Source organism: Chiroxiphia lanceolata, chromosome 10 (genome assembly GCF_009829145.1).
Source record: "Chiroxiphia lanceolata isolate bChiLan1 chromosome 10, bChiLan1.pri, whole genome shotgun sequence".
Taxonomy (NCBI): Eukaryota; Metazoa; Chordata; class Aves; order Passeriformes; family Pipridae; genus Chiroxiphia; species Chiroxiphia lanceolata.
The window spans coordinates 20,775,256-20,792,188 of NC_045646.1; the positions used below are offsets into that span (position 1 = coordinate 20,775,256).

General features: G+C 36.9%; 1 protein-coding gene across 10 annotated transcripts in view; it reads left to right on the forward strand.

Moving 5' to 3' along the window:
• The window catches only part of PER2 (period circadian regulator 2), a 46,133-nt gene extending 30,981 nt beyond the window's left edge, over window positions 1–15,152 (forward strand). For 9 of the 10 annotated variants that reach the window (XM_032697549.1, XM_032697550.1, XM_032697555.1 and 6 more), the window contains 14 exons: window positions 494–600; window positions 1,215–1,368; window positions 1,591–1,699; window positions 2,075–2,206; window positions 3,314–3,410; window positions 3,959–4,115; window positions 4,198–4,325; window positions 5,512–5,685; window positions 5,946–6,206; window positions 6,947–7,794; window positions 9,185–9,371; window positions 9,873–10,065; window positions 11,652–11,802; window positions 12,692–15,152. In XM_032697549.1, coding sequence (XP_032553440.1) covers window positions 494–600; window positions 1,215–1,368; window positions 1,591–1,699; window positions 2,075–2,206; window positions 3,314–3,410; window positions 3,959–4,115; window positions 4,198–4,325; window positions 5,512–5,685; window positions 5,946–6,206; window positions 6,947–7,794; window positions 9,185–9,371; window positions 9,873–10,065; window positions 11,652–11,802; window positions 12,692–12,841 — 2,848 coding nt within the window. In that variant the 3' untranslated portion in view covers window positions 12,842–15,152. The remainder of the gene's footprint in view (window positions 1–493; window positions 601–1,214; window positions 1,369–1,590; window positions 1,700–2,074; window positions 2,207–3,313; window positions 3,411–3,958; window positions 4,116–4,197; window positions 4,326–5,511; window positions 5,686–5,945; window positions 6,207–6,946; window positions 7,795–9,184; window positions 9,372–9,872; window positions 10,066–11,651; window positions 11,803–12,691) is intronic. The other variant, XM_032697557.1, reaches the window with a different exon arrangement.
• The last annotated feature ends 1,781 nt before the right edge of the window (window positions 15,153–16,933 follow it).

A 16,933-nucleotide genomic window follows, 5' to 3' on the forward strand; every position in this document is an offset into this window, starting at 1 on the left:
AAGCTTGTTTCCTTGCAGCTCCTTGAGGTTGAACTCTTAACTTGCCTGTGAGAAAGTTGTCTTGAGTCCTATTCAACTGCCCTGTTGCTAGTTCAGCCCTGGTAATCCTGTGATCCTTAGCCTTGGCTCACAGCTGAGGGATTGGGGTACTATTTACCTTCATGAGAGTTTTACAAGATTAAACTTTATTAATGCTCCTTTAAAATTAGGGTAAGTATTTATCCTCTAAAGTTAGGAAGCAAAGAACACACAAACTGCTGTAGGAGACTTCTTGAATTGGTCTGACCACCACCCCACAAACAAGTAAAATCCCCCTTGTTGAAAGAATATTATTGTTATTAAGTTGGCACTGCTTTTTCATCATATTTAAACTTAAAATAACTTGTTCTCTTTGTAGGAAAAACAACAAAGAAAACTTGAAGTATTTTAAAGATGAACTATACCTTTATTCCACTTGATTTTCATTATTTTTTCTCTGTTTTTCTTTCCCCAGAGCAGTACCTCTGCTGGGATACCTACCTCAGGACTTAGTAGGAACACCAGTCTTGGTGCATCTTCACCCAAATGACAGACCCTTAATGCTGGCAATTCACAAAAAAAGTATGTAGTTCCTTATTGTGGCAGAAATATAATTTTTTTTCTAAAAATCAATAAGTATGATGACAAAGACTTCAACAAGTAGGAGGGGAAGTTGTGTCTATGATTTTTTTCTGCAAGTAAATCCTGAATCTTATACTGTACAACTTGATTCTTAATGCAAATTCATGAAAATGAGAAATCACTCAATTTTATATTCTATATGAACCGTATGTATCTACTGTAAACAAGTTGACTGTAAATGAATATTTCATACATAAAGAAAGTTTTCTTGGGAATGGTGTGAAAGAAGTTGTCATACATTAAATGATAATCTAGGGAAGAGAATAAGAATCATTCTGGCAATGTTAGTTTGTTCAAGTTTGAAATTGTAAAGCTGTTAATTCATCCTCCTCTGTTTCGTTGTATTCTATAGGTGATTTTCTTGACCATAGTCCAGTAAATTATGAAGGTCTCCTTATTCTGGTAGCTCAGCATTTCTGAATGTATTGATGTATCTGGCATTTGTTACTTCAAATAGCGTCTTCCTCCTTTGCAATTCATTGCAAAATCCTGAATCATTAAGTAGAATTGTGAAAATATTAATCTGAAATTTCCTTTTGAATCCTTCATTGCAGTTCTTCAGTATGGAGGACAGCCTTTTGACTATTCACCAATCAGGTTTTGCACTAGAAATGGAGATTATATCACCATGGACACCAGCTGGTCCAGTTTCATCAACCCTTGGAGTAGAAAAGTTTCATTTATTATTGGAAGACATAAAGTTAGGACGTAAGTCAATAAACTGTTGGGACTTTTTATTTTATTTTAATTATTATTTTTATTTTCCCTTCTCTCAGATTTATCTTTGAGTGATCTTTGAGAGAGACATAAGGGAACAGAATGAGTGTTAGATTTTGTTCAGTTTATACAGATGCTAAATTGAAGCTGTGGCCTGTCTGTGATTGAAGTACTTGCATTTGTAGTGAGCTGGTATATGTTTGGTTTACACAGGGGTCCCTTAAATGAAGATGTCTTTGCTGCTCCCAACTATACAGAGGACAGAATCCTTCATCCCAGTGTTCAGGAAATCACTGAGCAAATATATCGGCTATTACTGCAGGTACAGCACGTGCCTTAACTTTTACCCTTTTCATTTCCCACTGAAGGAAGGCTATTTATCTTTGTGTGACCATTTGTTTAGCTGTCTACTACTGTATTGGAATTTTTGGCTACAATCCTGGAAACTACTTGCACTCAGGATTACCGGCCAAGACTTACCCACTGGAGCTTTAACATACTTCAGTATCTTAAGGATTTTGTGCAGCTATGGAGTCCTCTCAAAAGACAAACCAAGCAACCAAAAAAAATCCAACCCCAAAAAACCAAACAACAAAAAACCCAACGTAAAATAAAGTCTTTTTTTTTTTCACATAGAATTACTGGTGTGTTGAGATACATGTGTAGGTATAAATGTATATTTTGTTGTTGTTAACAGCCTGTACACAACAGTGGATCCAGTGGCTATGGAAGTCTAGGTAGCAATGGTTCACATGAGCACTTAATGAGTGTGGCATCCTCCAGTGACAGCACGGGAAATAATAATGAAGACACTCATAAGGAGAAGCCAGTAGGTTTGAGTTTTTCTTTTCAAGTATGTGGCACAAAACAAACTAGTCAAAGTGGGCATTTTTACCTTTTACATTAAGTTACAAATTAAGGATGGAAGAAAGCATAAAGAAAGTGTCATCTTTTTTGACATAGGAAAAACCTTTCTGTCTAAAGGAATAAACGTTCCTGGTGTAAATGAAGTCTCAGGATACTGAACACAATTATAGGCATGAAAGTCAAGGTTTATAAAGAATTTAAACCTGTATAATGTGTTTACTTAATCTAATGTCTGTTATATGTTATATGCTGTGTTTCCGGGAAAACCAGCTGGATATTTGAAAGCAGTTTCTTTTTGGAGGGGAAAGTCTGTAATTACTGTTTTCCCAAATGAAACTAAGAAGATTAAATGCAGTAATACCTCCATAATCAAGTGATAGCTTGACTCTGATAGCTTTTAATGTTGCAAAAATACGTCCCCTAATACGGAATGAAATAAATGGAATATAATAATCTTTTAGTTTGTGCTTAAAACTTTACTTTACATTCAGTTCTGAAAGCCAAAATTTTTATTTACTGAGTTATACTGCTTATAGGCAAATTCTTCCAAATCTGATTTGCACTTCTGTGATCAGACTTTGCAGACTCCTGCTCTTGCCAAAGTGATCACTTCCTTGGCTTTCAGTTCTTAAACACTGGTGGCATAAGCAGATGAAGTCTTTGGATATTTTGTGTAACAGATAAACAGAAAAGTAATGTTCCAAGAGATCTTGGTTTTGAGGGAAGTAGATACCTGGCTTTCCTTACTTCTTCAGCAAGTGATAGTTTTTTTTCTGAAGTCATCTTTGTAATGTATCCTTATGTTTTCTGATCCAAAACATTCAACCATATTAAACAAAATACAGAGCAATTGTGTACGAAAACCATACTTTAAATTTCTTCTTTCCAGTTCCCAAATTTCTCCTGCTGCACAATAAGATTGTATGCAATGCATGCAGATTTCTCCTGTGATCAAACTAATTGCAAGACTGAGATTAACTGAGGTTAGATTTGGTCTACTGAGGAACTTCTGTGCATGATACTTTAAGTCAAAATTTTGTAATAACTGTTTTTAATTAACTGCTTTCAGCAGGTTTGTCAATATGCCCGTAAAGTCAAGAATAAAGGACAGCATATTTTCACTGACAATAAAGCAAAACCGGACCATAAGAAAGAGTCTTTTGCAGGTAAGACATTAGAAAGTTAATTATAGTCTCTTGTGTTGGTGCCTTGTATAATATGACAGTAGGATTTTTTCTAGTTTAGTTCTAATCAAAAGACAGCATTTTTATCCAATAAAATTATATTGCTCTGTGTCTCTACTGTGTTCAGGAAAATTTTATGCTTGGCTGTATCTGAACTGATAGTGGTATAACACACAGTGAAGGCAAGTCTTAAAGCTGGTGTTTTGGATTCCTTAAATGGGCATTGGAGTTGTCCTCATACTGAGTGTGTTTCAACTGTATATGATATCTGTTCTCCCAGAGCCACAGTATCTGTTCACTTTGGATCCATAAGTTGGACCTAACTGAACTTTACATCTCCAAGAATCCACAAGGACAGGAAAATATTTTACATGATGTTCATCCATTAGTGCGCAAAGCTCTCGCTTTACAGTGGTTAATTTGTGACCCGGTCAGAAATATGCAGAAATGAAAATTTTTACTGTTACTTTTATGAGAATTTGCAGGGATTTAATACCATAATTGCATAATAGCAGTATCTGTTTTCACAGGAAAACAAAATACTCCTGGTGGTCAGGTAAAAGATGTAGGGGGAAAGGATACTGCAGTAACAGCTGCTCCTAAGAATGTGACTCCTGAAGAGTTGGCTTGGAAAGAACAACCTGTATATTCATATCAACAGATCAGCTGTTTGGACAGTGTCATCAGGTAAACAACTAGTGTGTAGATTACTCTTAACCTCTGGACTTAAGATTTGTATATCTAATATTGTTAAATCATTGTATTTTAGGTACTTGGAGAGTTGTAATGTGCCTGGTACAGCAAAAAGAAAATGTGAACCTTCAACAAGTGTTGCATCGCTGAGTTCTGGAGTTCATGAACAAAAAGCAGCTGAGAATGCTATACAGCCCTTGGGAGGTATCTCTACATCACAGCTTTTTCTTGATTGGCCAGCAATCAGTTGGGTGTTAATCTTTGCAGAATAATGAGTGTAGTTTAGGCATGACCTCATGGGTGTTTTCTCAGTGTTTGATGCTGGTGATCTTTTCTCATTAAAATCTTCCCTACAATCGGATTACTGAGGAATTGATGGAATATCTGGATTGTAGATGCAATGAACTTATTTATACTCTACAAAATACAGTAGGATTTTGAGTTTTAGGATTTGACATGGTCCCTTGTCGGAATAGGGAGCTAAAATAAAGAATGTAACTCGTTTTAGTACAAGAATTGCAAGATTAATAAAGAACTAAAGGCAAATGAGAGATTGTTCATTCAGCCATGTCATTATATGAGGCTGAAGGGAAAGTGTCTATGGAGTGTCTCAAAAATTGGTCTTGGGAATGATCTTGTCTATATTTACTTTTGATCAGCTTCAAAAAGAAGTTCTAATGCAGTTTTTAGAATGAAATTAGAAGCCATCAGCGTACATAGGAACAAAGTGTCCTGTAGAAGGAATTGAAATAATGTAATTTGGAGTCTCTGCAGTTCTAGTAGGCAGGATATGATGTGGGTCATGAGGTTTTTGTTGCACCAATGTCTGAGAATGATGAAGTCACCAGCATAATCTAATCAGGCAAAAGGCAAATTTTAGTTGTGAAATGTGTTATGGAAGTATTTCTCTGAAAGGAAGAGTGTTTAATACTGTTTTATGAGGCACTGGTATGACCTCTGCTGGATTACTGTGTGTAGCTTTCAGGAGAGAGAATTTTAACTAGGTAGGTGCTTAGAGCAAAACTGTCAGGGTAACCAATTATGACAGAGATTAGTGTACAACACTATGGGTGCTGCGTGGAACTTAGGCTGGAAGAGGCTAGAAAGTGCCTTCCAAAATTGTGCCATGAAAGAACAATTAAGACCAAGAAAGAGCAAAATGTCCTTCATTGAAAAGGTTTGGTTTGGCTGTATGTGAGGATAGAGGATTGGATTTGGTTGCTCAGTAGTTGTTCTATTCCTACAATATTCTTGGTGGAGTGTAGAAAGTAAAATGCTCATTTTCTGTCTTGTCAAGCACAGTTTGGCCTTTACTGTTTTGCAACCCTAGCAGCAGGTAACTGGAATTTTCTCTGATGTTCAGTAAACTGCAACTTTATTTCTTTAATAGATCCTGCTGTGTTGAAGGCACCTGATAAATCAAGTGGTCCCCCAGTGGTTGGTGCTCACTTAACATCTTTGGCTTTACCTGGCAAGCCTGAAAGTGTTGTGTCTCTCACAAGTCAGTGCAGCTACAGTAGTACCATCGTTCATGTTGGAGACAAGAAAACACAACCTGAACTGGGTATGATTTTTGCTATAATTTTTCTGTAAAATGGCAATTGCTGGCAAGGTTAAACTTCAGATGTGAACAGCTAATATCTGCTTGTGACTTACATTTTCTTACAGCTGAAATGTTATTAGGGAAATGGAATAAGTAGGGATGGAATTTGTATCTTGAACTTGCAGTGAAATTATTGCAGAATTGTAATAGCTTAAAAATTCATATCCAGAGCTTTTTTTTTTTTACTTTGTCTCAATGTATTTTTCCTTCTATTTCTGTAGAAATGATAGAAGATGGTCCGAGTGGAGCAGAAATCTTAGATGGCCAACCTCTTGCCCCTCCATCGAGCTCTGCACATATAAATCAAGAAAAGGAGCCTTTTAAAAAACTGGGACTGACAAAGGAGGTCCTTGCAGTGCATACACAAAAAGAGGAGCAGAGCTTCTTGAATAAGTTTAAAGAAATCAAGAGATTTAATATTTTTCAGTCGCATTGCAATTACTACTTACAAGATAAACCAAAAGGACGGCCTGGTGAACGTGGTATGGCAATAGTTTTTGCTATAAGACTTGCATTTATGTAGGAAGTGAATCCTGTTGGGAGGGCATTTCCATTTTTAGTTGTATTATGGGACCACTGTGAACAGTAACAGCTGCATGATAATTTCAAAGTCCACAGAAAAATTCTTACTAGAAGATGGAGAGTGGAATATAATTTTTAATGTAATAGTAGCTGATGTTTTGATTTTTATCTGTTCTCTGTACTATTACTGTCATGCATTTACTTTCAAGGGACAAAAAACATGCTTTAGTATGTTTGCTTTACTGTATCTATGCTTGTAATCCCTTGCTTTCTTTTCCTTCTGTCTTTCCATGTGTCTTTTTTTCAGGTTTGTGGTTTGGTTTTGTTTTCAGCTCCTTTGTTTTCCTGTTTTTCCCCATTTCACTGTGGTGAAACAATCTGGTAATTGGTTGCCTTTGAGTTATTAATGCAATCTGTGGGATGGAAATGGCAGAGAAAAGCAGTAGTAGTGAGACTTTTTTGTTTATTAGGCCTAGGAACTCTGGATGGCATTTCAAGCATTGATCAGGCATTTCAAAAATGCTTGATGCTGATCTGATTTTATTCCCATTTCAGTCTTGACTTGTCTTGGAACAGAAGTCAGACACTGCTAAGGAATTTTTTCAGATTTTTACCTTTAATTTTTTATTTCAGTAGTTATACAGGTCTTGGATAGCTATTTTTTTTATAACCTTTATTATAACTTCTTTGTTTTTTGCAGGTGGCCGCGGACAAAGAAATGCCACTTCTGGAGTGGATCAGCCTTGGAAGAAGAGTGGAAAGAACAGGAAATCAAAGCGCATTAAGCCACAGGAGTCTTCAGACAGTACAACTTCTGGAGCTAAATTCCCCCATCGATTCCATCTCCAGGGTTTAAACACCACTGCTTGGTCACCATCAGAGACTTCACAAGCGAGCTACTCGGCAATGTCTTTTCCCACTGTTATGCCTGCATATTCACTTCCCGTTTTTCCAGCAGCGGGGACTGTGCCACCAGCTCCTGAAACTTCACTCTCTGGTTTTAATCAGTTGCCAGACTCTGGAAATACTTGCCCTATGCAACCCTCCCAGTTCTCTGCACCCTTCATGACCCCTGTCGTAGCTCTTGTGCTCCCCAACTATGTCTACCCCGAGATGAACAACAGTTTACCTCAAACACTTTACCACAATCAGCCCAACTTCCCTGCCCATTCCGCTTTCTCCTCACAGACAGTATTTCCAGCACAGCCACCGTTTGCCACCCCCAGCCCTTTCCCACAGCAGGCATTTTTTCCAACACAGCCATTCCATTACAATCCACCAGCGGAGCCGGAAAAGGCTCCTGTCGCAGAGACACGAAATGAGCCGTCCCGCTCCTGCACTCCACAGTCAGTGGGTCCTCATGACCACGCTTCACCACCTCTGTTCCAGTCAAGGTGCAGTTCTCCCCTGAACCTTCTACAGTTGGAAGAAACCACAAAAACTGCTGAAAGTGGAGCTCCTGTGGGTTTACATGGAGCTTTAAGTGAGGAAGGAGCCATAGGCAAAATTCTGACAACTGATAACTGTAGTGGAAAGGAATCCTTACCAGTAAGTATGCTGAGGGATACCCATTTTCCTGTCTCTGATACATCATTTTCAGTCCTTTCACATGCAGGACCTATTTTTTTGATGACACATAGTAGTCGGTCACTACAATGCCAGGAGCTGGACTCACAACTGTAGTTAGTAAATTCAAACTTCAGCAGAATAAAGCATGAAACCCCATCAATAGAATAGTCTTAGCCTTTAAAAATTAAATCCACCTTGTTGTACTAGGAAGCTTGGAAATACATTTTGAAACAGTTCTGTTCCACTTTTTTGAAAAAAAATTTAAGAATATGGATAACCCCATTGAAAACCACTGAAACAGATTTTAAAATAATACGGGCACTTTATTTTTAGCAAAAAGTTTTGGGCTAGGGAATTTGTTTAGAGGGGAAAAACAATCTACAAATGGTCTGAAAGAAGCTGATTTAAAATGAAATCACATCTTTGTTTACAAACAAGCAACCAAAGTGATGAAGAAGGGATCGTTATTTGCAGATCATTATTTTTGTTTTATTTGGTGCACTAAAAGTAAGCTGAATTATTTGGTAACCTCTATTTCCTGGCTCCTTCAAATTTGACAAATCAATTTAACAAATAACTTCAGATGTAGTAATATGGCTGTAAAGGTTTCTGTGGAGGAAATATGTAGACTAATACTTGTGCTTTCTAAAGGCACCATAGAGTATCTTTGTAAATGCTGAGTCACTGATGAGATGGAGCTGCAACTTGCATCTTTTCAGCTGCCTCCTTCCTTTGTTCAGGAATGTATTAAGGATAAAGCTGGTTCTTTCCATTATTACATTTTGCTAAGTTCTGTCAGCCTTAATTTCTAATATTTAATCTTCAAACTGACTTGCAGGGAAGTTTTGCTTGCATTAAAATTCAGCATAGTTAAAGCTCTTTCCCTTAAAACATACAAATAGATTATCTGACCTAGGAGGCTTCCACCTGGGAATGTTTTCTTACTGCTCTCAGTGCATGGTGAGATGGAACAGTGATGGACTGTTGATGCAAATCTCTTTGAGGCAGATTATAGTAGGAGCACCTGCCAGTGTATGTATTAGGTGGCTTGGGTAAAGTCTGATTTGTCCAGGACAGTAGGTGCTGTCAAAACTGAACAGGAAATGCCTTTCTCATTTTTTTTTTTCCCCTGAGAGAACTTGGATTGGTCTTACTGAAAGAACCCTTGTCTGCCTATCAGTCCACTTTATTTTTCCTCAGTTGGTCTTGGCATATGTCTGTCTTTGAATCATTATGTAAGCATATTAGAATATGAAGTTAAATTGATTTATTACAAATCATTTACACTTAGTAATAAATAGCCGTGATTTTTGGGGTTTTGTTTGTTTTTTTTTTTTAAATTTTATTTTTTTCTCCTTCTTATCACTAGGCTGAATCTCCAATGGATGCTCAAAACAGTGATGAACTCTCCATGTCCAGTGTCTTGCTTGACATTTTACTTCAAGAAGATGCATGTTCAGGCACTGGTTCAGCCTCTTCAGGGAGTGGTGTATCTGCAGCTGCCGAGTCTCTGGGCTCTGGATCCAATGGCTGTGACATGTCAGGGAGCAGGACAGGTAACACTGGCAGCCAGAACTCTCTTAGCATTCCAGCAGAATTGGAGCGTGAGGTGTCACAAACACCAAGGACATCAAGTGAAAATCTTTGTCCTTACTCCATGTTGCATGGTTTATTCTTGATTTATTTCTTATTCCAGTCAACAAATATTTTGCTGTAGATTTACAGGATAGAACCTTTTTATAAGCATGTGTAAAATAGCTATTAAGATATTATGCAGATACGAAAAGACCATACTCCTTCATGTTTCCTTTCAGAGTTTTAAATTAAAGTTAGCTAATTATTCTGCTGAAATTTAGCGGAGACTGAACTTGAGAATTTGAGTTTTAAAAATATTAATGCAGTTACTCAGGAGTGGAAGTTCCCTCTGTTTAAAAAAGGAAATAGAAGAGTGGTTGTATTTTACTTTCAGTTCTCTTTAATCTTCTCTATTTTCTAAAGCATTTGAATAACCTATGTATTTGACAATTTATAGTAAAATTTTAAATCTCTATTTACAGGTAGTAGTGAAACTAGTCATACCAGCAAATACTTTGGGAGCATTGATTCCTCGGAAAATCATCATAAAACCAAAATGAAGACAGAAATGGAAGAAAGTGAGCACTTCATTAAATATGTCCTTCAGGATCCTATATGGCTCTTGATGGCAAACACAGATGACACAGTTATGATGACTTACCAGATTCCTTCACGGTAATTCCAGTGTCATAGTCCTTCATAAATTCTATATATGTTGGGGGGAGCAGAAGGGAAGTTGAGCATGAATCTCTGTCTCAGTAGAAGTAAATTGGTTTTAATGTTGAGCTCGGTGTCAAGAAAAATTCTCTCTTCCTTCATATCTTTTGCATACTACACAAGAAGCTCTTGAGAAGTCAAAATTGTTTGATTAGGCTTACCTGTATTTTTAGATCAATTTCCTGAGTTTGAATTAACTGTATCTATTTTTGAAGGTATTTTATACTTAGTGTAACTATTTGCTGAGAAATCCCTGAAGTCTAATTAAAAGATCCTGGAGAATATCCTTACATCTAGGGATGGTCTAGCACAGAAGGTCTGCACTCCCTGGCTGTTGTCCCTGAGATGCCACATTCAGTGACATGCTACTCTTGGACTTGTGGATTTTTTTTCTGGGTTGTTAACTTCCATATGTTCATTCTTCTTCATAAATTCCCATTCAAACAGGACAAGGAAGTAGAAAGTAAAAATCATAAGGCTTCTAATAGAAAAAACTTTATTAACAAATAAAAGATTCCTGCTTCAATAGCAAAGAGCAGATATAGGGGGAGAAGGGGTGTCAAGTCTTCAGATTTATTCTTTTTTATTTATTTTGTGGGAGCAGTGAATGGTATTTTGAAAGGAATAGGATGTTTCAGTAAAGACAGGCCTTTGAAAAAGAAGGAAAACAAGCTTTCAAAATACAGAAACACAGGCGTGATGCAGAAAGGAGTAGATAATACATTGCAAGAACTTTAGCATTTTTCCCTAGATTTAAAAATACTTTGACATTTCCCAGTTTTTGTAGCCTGAAGTGTTGACAACTATAGGTAGGAATTCCAGTAGACCATAAGAATAGCAAAGCCTGCCAAAGTATGACAGGTGATAACAAGAGTTAAGCTCCTTGTCAGAGCATGATGCCCTAAAATTGAAGTGTAAAGCCAACCTGTTCTTGAGTATCCTGTAAGGAACAGAAATTCTACTGGGCATCTTGGAACTTGGTTTCCCCTGTCCTCTTTTATAGAGGAATACAGCTTGTAAGTATTGGTATGGTGCATTTTCTTTTAAGTTTCTGAATTAAGGTAGGACATTTGGGGGGAGAGAGAACTTTGTCTGCTGAAACAGAACAGTGTTTTCTGTTCTCGATGACTTTCTTAAACATATCTTACTACATCTGCTTTAATACCTCATGTGCCTCTGGTGTCTGTTTTGGGTTGTCCTCCCACTGAAGGGGAACTTGGAACTCCTGCAGGAGCAGCAGAGGGAAGCTGGAGTTCTTGGTGGTTTCACTGATGGTGCTGCCTGAGTAGCTCTGAGAAAACTGTTCTCACTGATGGGATTTGAAAAGACAGTGAGCCAACAGAGATGTATTAAAGTTGTCTGCAAATGTAGAGAGCTGCTGAAATAACCACACTTAATTTTCTTCCAGCATTAAGATTTGTAAGCGTGATATTTTAGAACAAAAACAGTCCTTAAAAAGATGTTAGTATTTGACTGTATAACTTTATATAGACATGAAGCCCAGAAACTGCTGAAGCTCCATTTCTAAATCCCTTTTATTTTAGAGATTTGGAAACAGTTTTAAAAGAAGATAAGCAGAAGTTAAAACAAATGCAGAAACTACAGCCAAAATTTACAGAAGACCAAAAAAGAGAGCTTATTGAAGTTCATCCGTGGATCCAGCAGGGTGGGCTGCCAAAAACTGTTGCTAATTCCGTAAGTTTAATGAGTTCGTTACTGTTGCATGTATAATAGTACTTAAATTATTAGCTGCCTATGTAAGAGTCTTCCTTTCCTAGTGAAAGCTTGAAATGAAAAAGTTTTCTGTTTAAAGCTTGAAATGGGAAAACTTGGTCAGTTAATGCAGAGAAAAGAAAATTCAAACTTCCATGCAGTGGTTTTTAGCTTGATTTAATTTACCACAAGTCTTCTTTCCAATAAGGGAAATTGAAGGAGTGGTGAATACAATACAAGAAATTTCCTTCCTCTTTCTCAGTTTCTGTGTATCTGTTTGAAATCCTTTAGCAACACAGCCAGAAACTTCACTACATGAAAATCTCTATTTTGTGGGCAGAAATTTATGCTCGTTGTTTTCTAGAAAGTACAAAATGAATGGCAATATACTGTTCCTTTCTTCTGTCAGACTTCTCACTCAGGATCATCTCTTGCCTTGATTCCTCTAAGTAGATTAATGGCTTGAAAGGCAAAAAAAAAAAGAAAAACAACAAAATAAAACAGGTTTATTTGTTGTAACTGTACACTTGTTTTAGTCCCTTTAGCCCTGCAACTAAACATGAATGTGTTACTGCAGTGTTAGCAGCCAAATGGAGGAAAAGTTGCTTGGAAGGTGTCAGCATTATAAATGATCCATGACATAACTGCTTCCAGCAGAGTTCTCAAGTACTTTTATTGATTTACTGCACAGTATAAAATCATAGTGTGTGGAAAAGTTGTGGAGCAGAATATATCTGGTAGTTGCAGCACAGATGTAAAGGTTCTCTTGGAATCCAGGATTGCATGCAAGAGGACTGTTGTTTGGAAAAGCTTTTTTTTTTTTTTTTACTTATCAGTGCATCTGTGTTTGTTTTTTTTTTTTTCTTTTTAGGAATGTATTTTTTGTGAGGACAATGTACAGAGCAATTTTTATACATCATATGATGAAGAAATCCATGAAATGGACCTTAATGAAATGATTGAAGACAGTGGAGAAAACAACTTGGTTTCCCTGAGTCAAGTCAGTGAAGAACAAACATAGCATTTGAGCCTGTTGTTTTGAAAACTGCTTCAAAACGACAGTGAAGGATCCATAAAGTTTTAATCTTGTATCCAGCAAGATGAATCCAGTTCATAAAAGCAAATGTTTTTTTCTTGCTCTAGAAGAGTCATTTGTGAATGAATCTCTTTTTAAATGGTGGCAATCTCTTCCCAGTAAGGACATTGTTGAAGATGGTATAGCTTTTCTTTAAAAGGCTCATATTTTGCACTTATATGCCTCAAGTATTTCTTTATAAACTGTAGAAACTTTCATTGATGCCTACTGGTTTTTGTAGAGTGGGTTAATAAGTGCTGAAAATCTCCTTACGTACATATGGTTCTTCAAATCCCCTTTTGGTAATGATTCAGCATTAGAAATTGTTGAAGCAATTTTGCTTAGTGGCTCTTTAGCATTGTTCTTAATATTTGAAGTGGTCCAGCATCGTAGAAGAAATAACCTTCAAGGAAATCAATTCACACTTGCCCTTCTCATACCAGTTGATCCCATCCTCTTTGTTTGTCTCCTATAGTTTTGAATGTAGGAACTTTTTTTGTCTAAGAGAAATGTCGAGCTAATTTTCTGAGATGGTCTTGGGTTAAAATACATGTTGTTGTGTAAGTATAGAGGAGTGTTGACAACTTTGTAGCCTTCTGTTTGAATGGACACTGCAATACTATGAACTGTTTATTACCTTGACACATAATTTCTGAGAATTTATACTCAAGGAATCTTTATGCTTAAAGATTTTAAAAACCAAGACCACAGATAATGACTGTGTGTGCTCCAGAGGCTGTTAAAGCTTGGGATAACATAAACCTTTCTTTCTGACCTGTTCTGTCAGGAGGTTGGCCATCAGTTGTTGTGATGTGGCAGAACAAACACCCAGTTCCTCCATGGCAAGGGAGGATTAGACTCATCTTGTCATTTGAAGGTGGTTCTTAAAAAAAGAAAGTGATTTTGAGAATAGTGTTGACTCACTCTATTTGAATTGCATAATCTCAAACTTAGCATGGCTGGAATCCTTTGCTGTCAAAGATTTAATTTTAATGCCTCTGAGATTGTATTGACTTGAATATTTGTACTTTATGTTCTTGTGCTGTTTATATGTGTTGGATGTGGGAAGAGAACATGAAAGAACAACTTTAATATGTTGGTTAGTTAAAGGACATACAGTTGCAGTATTGCTGGATGTCAGCTTTAAATCTTGGGGTGAAAAATGGAGAAATTCAATTGACTTTGACATGTTTGTCTTAAAATATTTTTCATGGGAAGCATTTCCTTTTTTATTAGGCTAACGTTTCTATTCACTGAAATTTAAGGCTATTTTTATTCTCTGAGAATGTTTCTCTTTGCATACAAAGAGGATGTAAAGTTAGATCTGACACCACCAAAACTACGGAGAAGTGACTGGTATTTGCTTAGTGGAAGAAATAATTTGTGTCAAATAATTAGTTAGTTATAAATTGGACAGTGTCATGAGGAAATTTGCACTGGAGACAGGTTCTGCAAATAGTGAAATGTGTGAACTTGTGAAACAAGTAGAATCACAATTTTTAAAAAAATAAGTATCTTAAATGTAGTGCGAAGCACTACCCAGCAAGATCTGAAGCCTGTCTTTAACAGTTTAGCAAGGTCAAACGTAAATATATGTAAATATAAACTGAATGAGAAATGTTCAAGTGTTGGTGTTCACGTCCGATGTATTAAATGTTTTAATCATAAACGGAACAGTGCAGCTATACCAACATACTAAATAGATTTCATTTTTACGTGGAAACATGAACAGTTTTAATTGGACCAGGGTTTGGGAAAAATAAAAGCTTTATATAAAAGGAGTGCATCATAATTATACAAATATTTTTCACAGTTTTCAACCACTTTGAACTTCCTTGCTTTAGCATGCTTTTCTTTTTTCATGTCTTTTTTATTTGTTCTCAGTTCTTTTATTATTTTTTCGATGACCATCTTGTAACTGTAACTTAGTGAAAGGAAGAGAAAAGTATATTTAGAGCATTTTGTGGATGTGCTTAATTATGAACTTAATCTTGCATCCTTAAAGTGTTTGCATTTACAGGGTGGTATTAAAATATTTTCCTGTAACTTTAAATCTACATGCCTCCATTTATAGATAAGATTCTGAAGCTGTAATTTTTCCAAATTGTTGTAAGATGATTTATTTGTGATGACACTTTGTCAACATGTCAACAATGTTTTCTGTACACTGTGCAATATATTTTGGTTTTGCCACTTGTGACTAATTTTTATGACTTTGCTTTTTAGAAAACTGGTAAATAAAACAGATATATTTTTAGTTGGTTTTTTTTATGTTCCTTGAGGCTTCTACTCCATGTAAGAAGAAAAAGATATTTTTATTTTCCTGGTAGTATGTAAATTGGTATTTCAAACTGCAGAACTTGCAAGTTATGATGTCAGCTGTGGCTTACTGCCCTGAAGTGAAATTGTTGCAAGCTTGTCTGACCGGTAAGTTTAGTGGTCAAATGGAAGATTGAATCCTTATATTGACTAGTTGTTCTGAAAACATGTGCAGATGTACTACCTGGAAGAGCATATGCAGGTGGGTTCTCTTTTTGTTCAAAACTGCCAGAAGACACGTTATCCTTTCTGCATTGTTTAAAGCTGCAGCCCCCTGTGCTTTTACATGGGTAGCTTAGGGACAGAGGATTCCACTTGTGCCCCTTGACTTTGCACAGCCTTCTGTTGAGGTGTGAAGTGTTGTGTCTTCTGAAGATTGCTGAAACTTTTCATGCTACTGTGCTTCCCTGTTCATGTTTTATTTTCTGATGAGTGGAGAAGGCAGGCAGCATTGAAGATGTCTGTTTTCTCTCTCTGAGCAGTGATGTTGCTCAGTGGGTTAGACTGCCCCTCTAGGTTGGAAGGTACTCATGTGATGAGACCCTCTTTAGCCTTTTGTTTACATGACTGTATTTTGAGAGGTTTATGGAATTTTTTAAACAGAACAAGGTAGTGCAAACCCTAGTTTGGTCACGAGGGACCCAGATATTTCTGTAAAGTGCAAAATTAAGGTGTTTTGGTTCCAAAAAACAGTTCAGCACACAGGTGAATTGCCTTCACACCAAGGGTAGAGTTGTAGTGTTGTGTGCTCAGCTGCCAAGACGTGCATTTTAAAGTGCAATTGTTCAAAACATCATCCAAGTCCCTTTGAAGTCCTCTGAATTGACTCTAAATATGTGGGCAGTTCTGTGTATGTGAAGTCTGAAAACACTTTTGTCCTAACAGTTCCTTGGTTCTTCACTCAGCTAAACATGCAGAGGAGAGATGTATTGATGAAGCACTGCCCAGAACTACAAACCTGAGTGTCATCCACACACACACAGGTTATCTGCAACCCAGAAGGTATCATGCTGGCATTTGGATGCAAGTTCTGATAATTGATGTATGACCTTGGGAGAACTGAAGTGCTGCTGATGTGATAAATGACCAGGTAATGTTTCACAGTTATTTCTGCTTTTCCTAATTTTTATTTGAAATGTAAATGTAATAAGAGTACGAGTTAAATGTGGCTTCAGGTATTCACCAACTCCTCCTTGGTGATGTTCCTACTGTCAGCACTCAAAGACAATGGCTTTCTTTGCACTGCAGAACTCTTGGGAGCAGTGTTTGTCAGTCTCTCCCACCTCAGTAGCCCCTAGATGTCACTGGTGTTCTGGGATTATATTTGGCAGTTTTGCCACCCCTGTTTGCCCTCTATTTAGCAGCTTGTATATTGGGACTGTTGGGTTTGTTATGGCATTATCTGATGTAAAGAAAAAGCTCTGTGGCTTGAATTTCGAATAAGATGGTGAGAAAACTCATCATGAAGAGCTGTGGTCACAATGATAGTACCTGCAAACACAGGCTCTGCTTGGAAAAGGGAAAGAGACTGCTGAAAACATCAGATTTTAGTCCACTTGACAGCTGTCATGAATTTAGAGGAGATAATTCTCAGTAAGGACAGCTTTTTTTTTTTTAAGATGCTGATTGGTCTTTTATTACTATCAAGGATGGAAAGAACCTAATGCATTGATAAGCCTCTGACCCAAAGAACATGGTGAAATGAGTTGCATGCTTCTG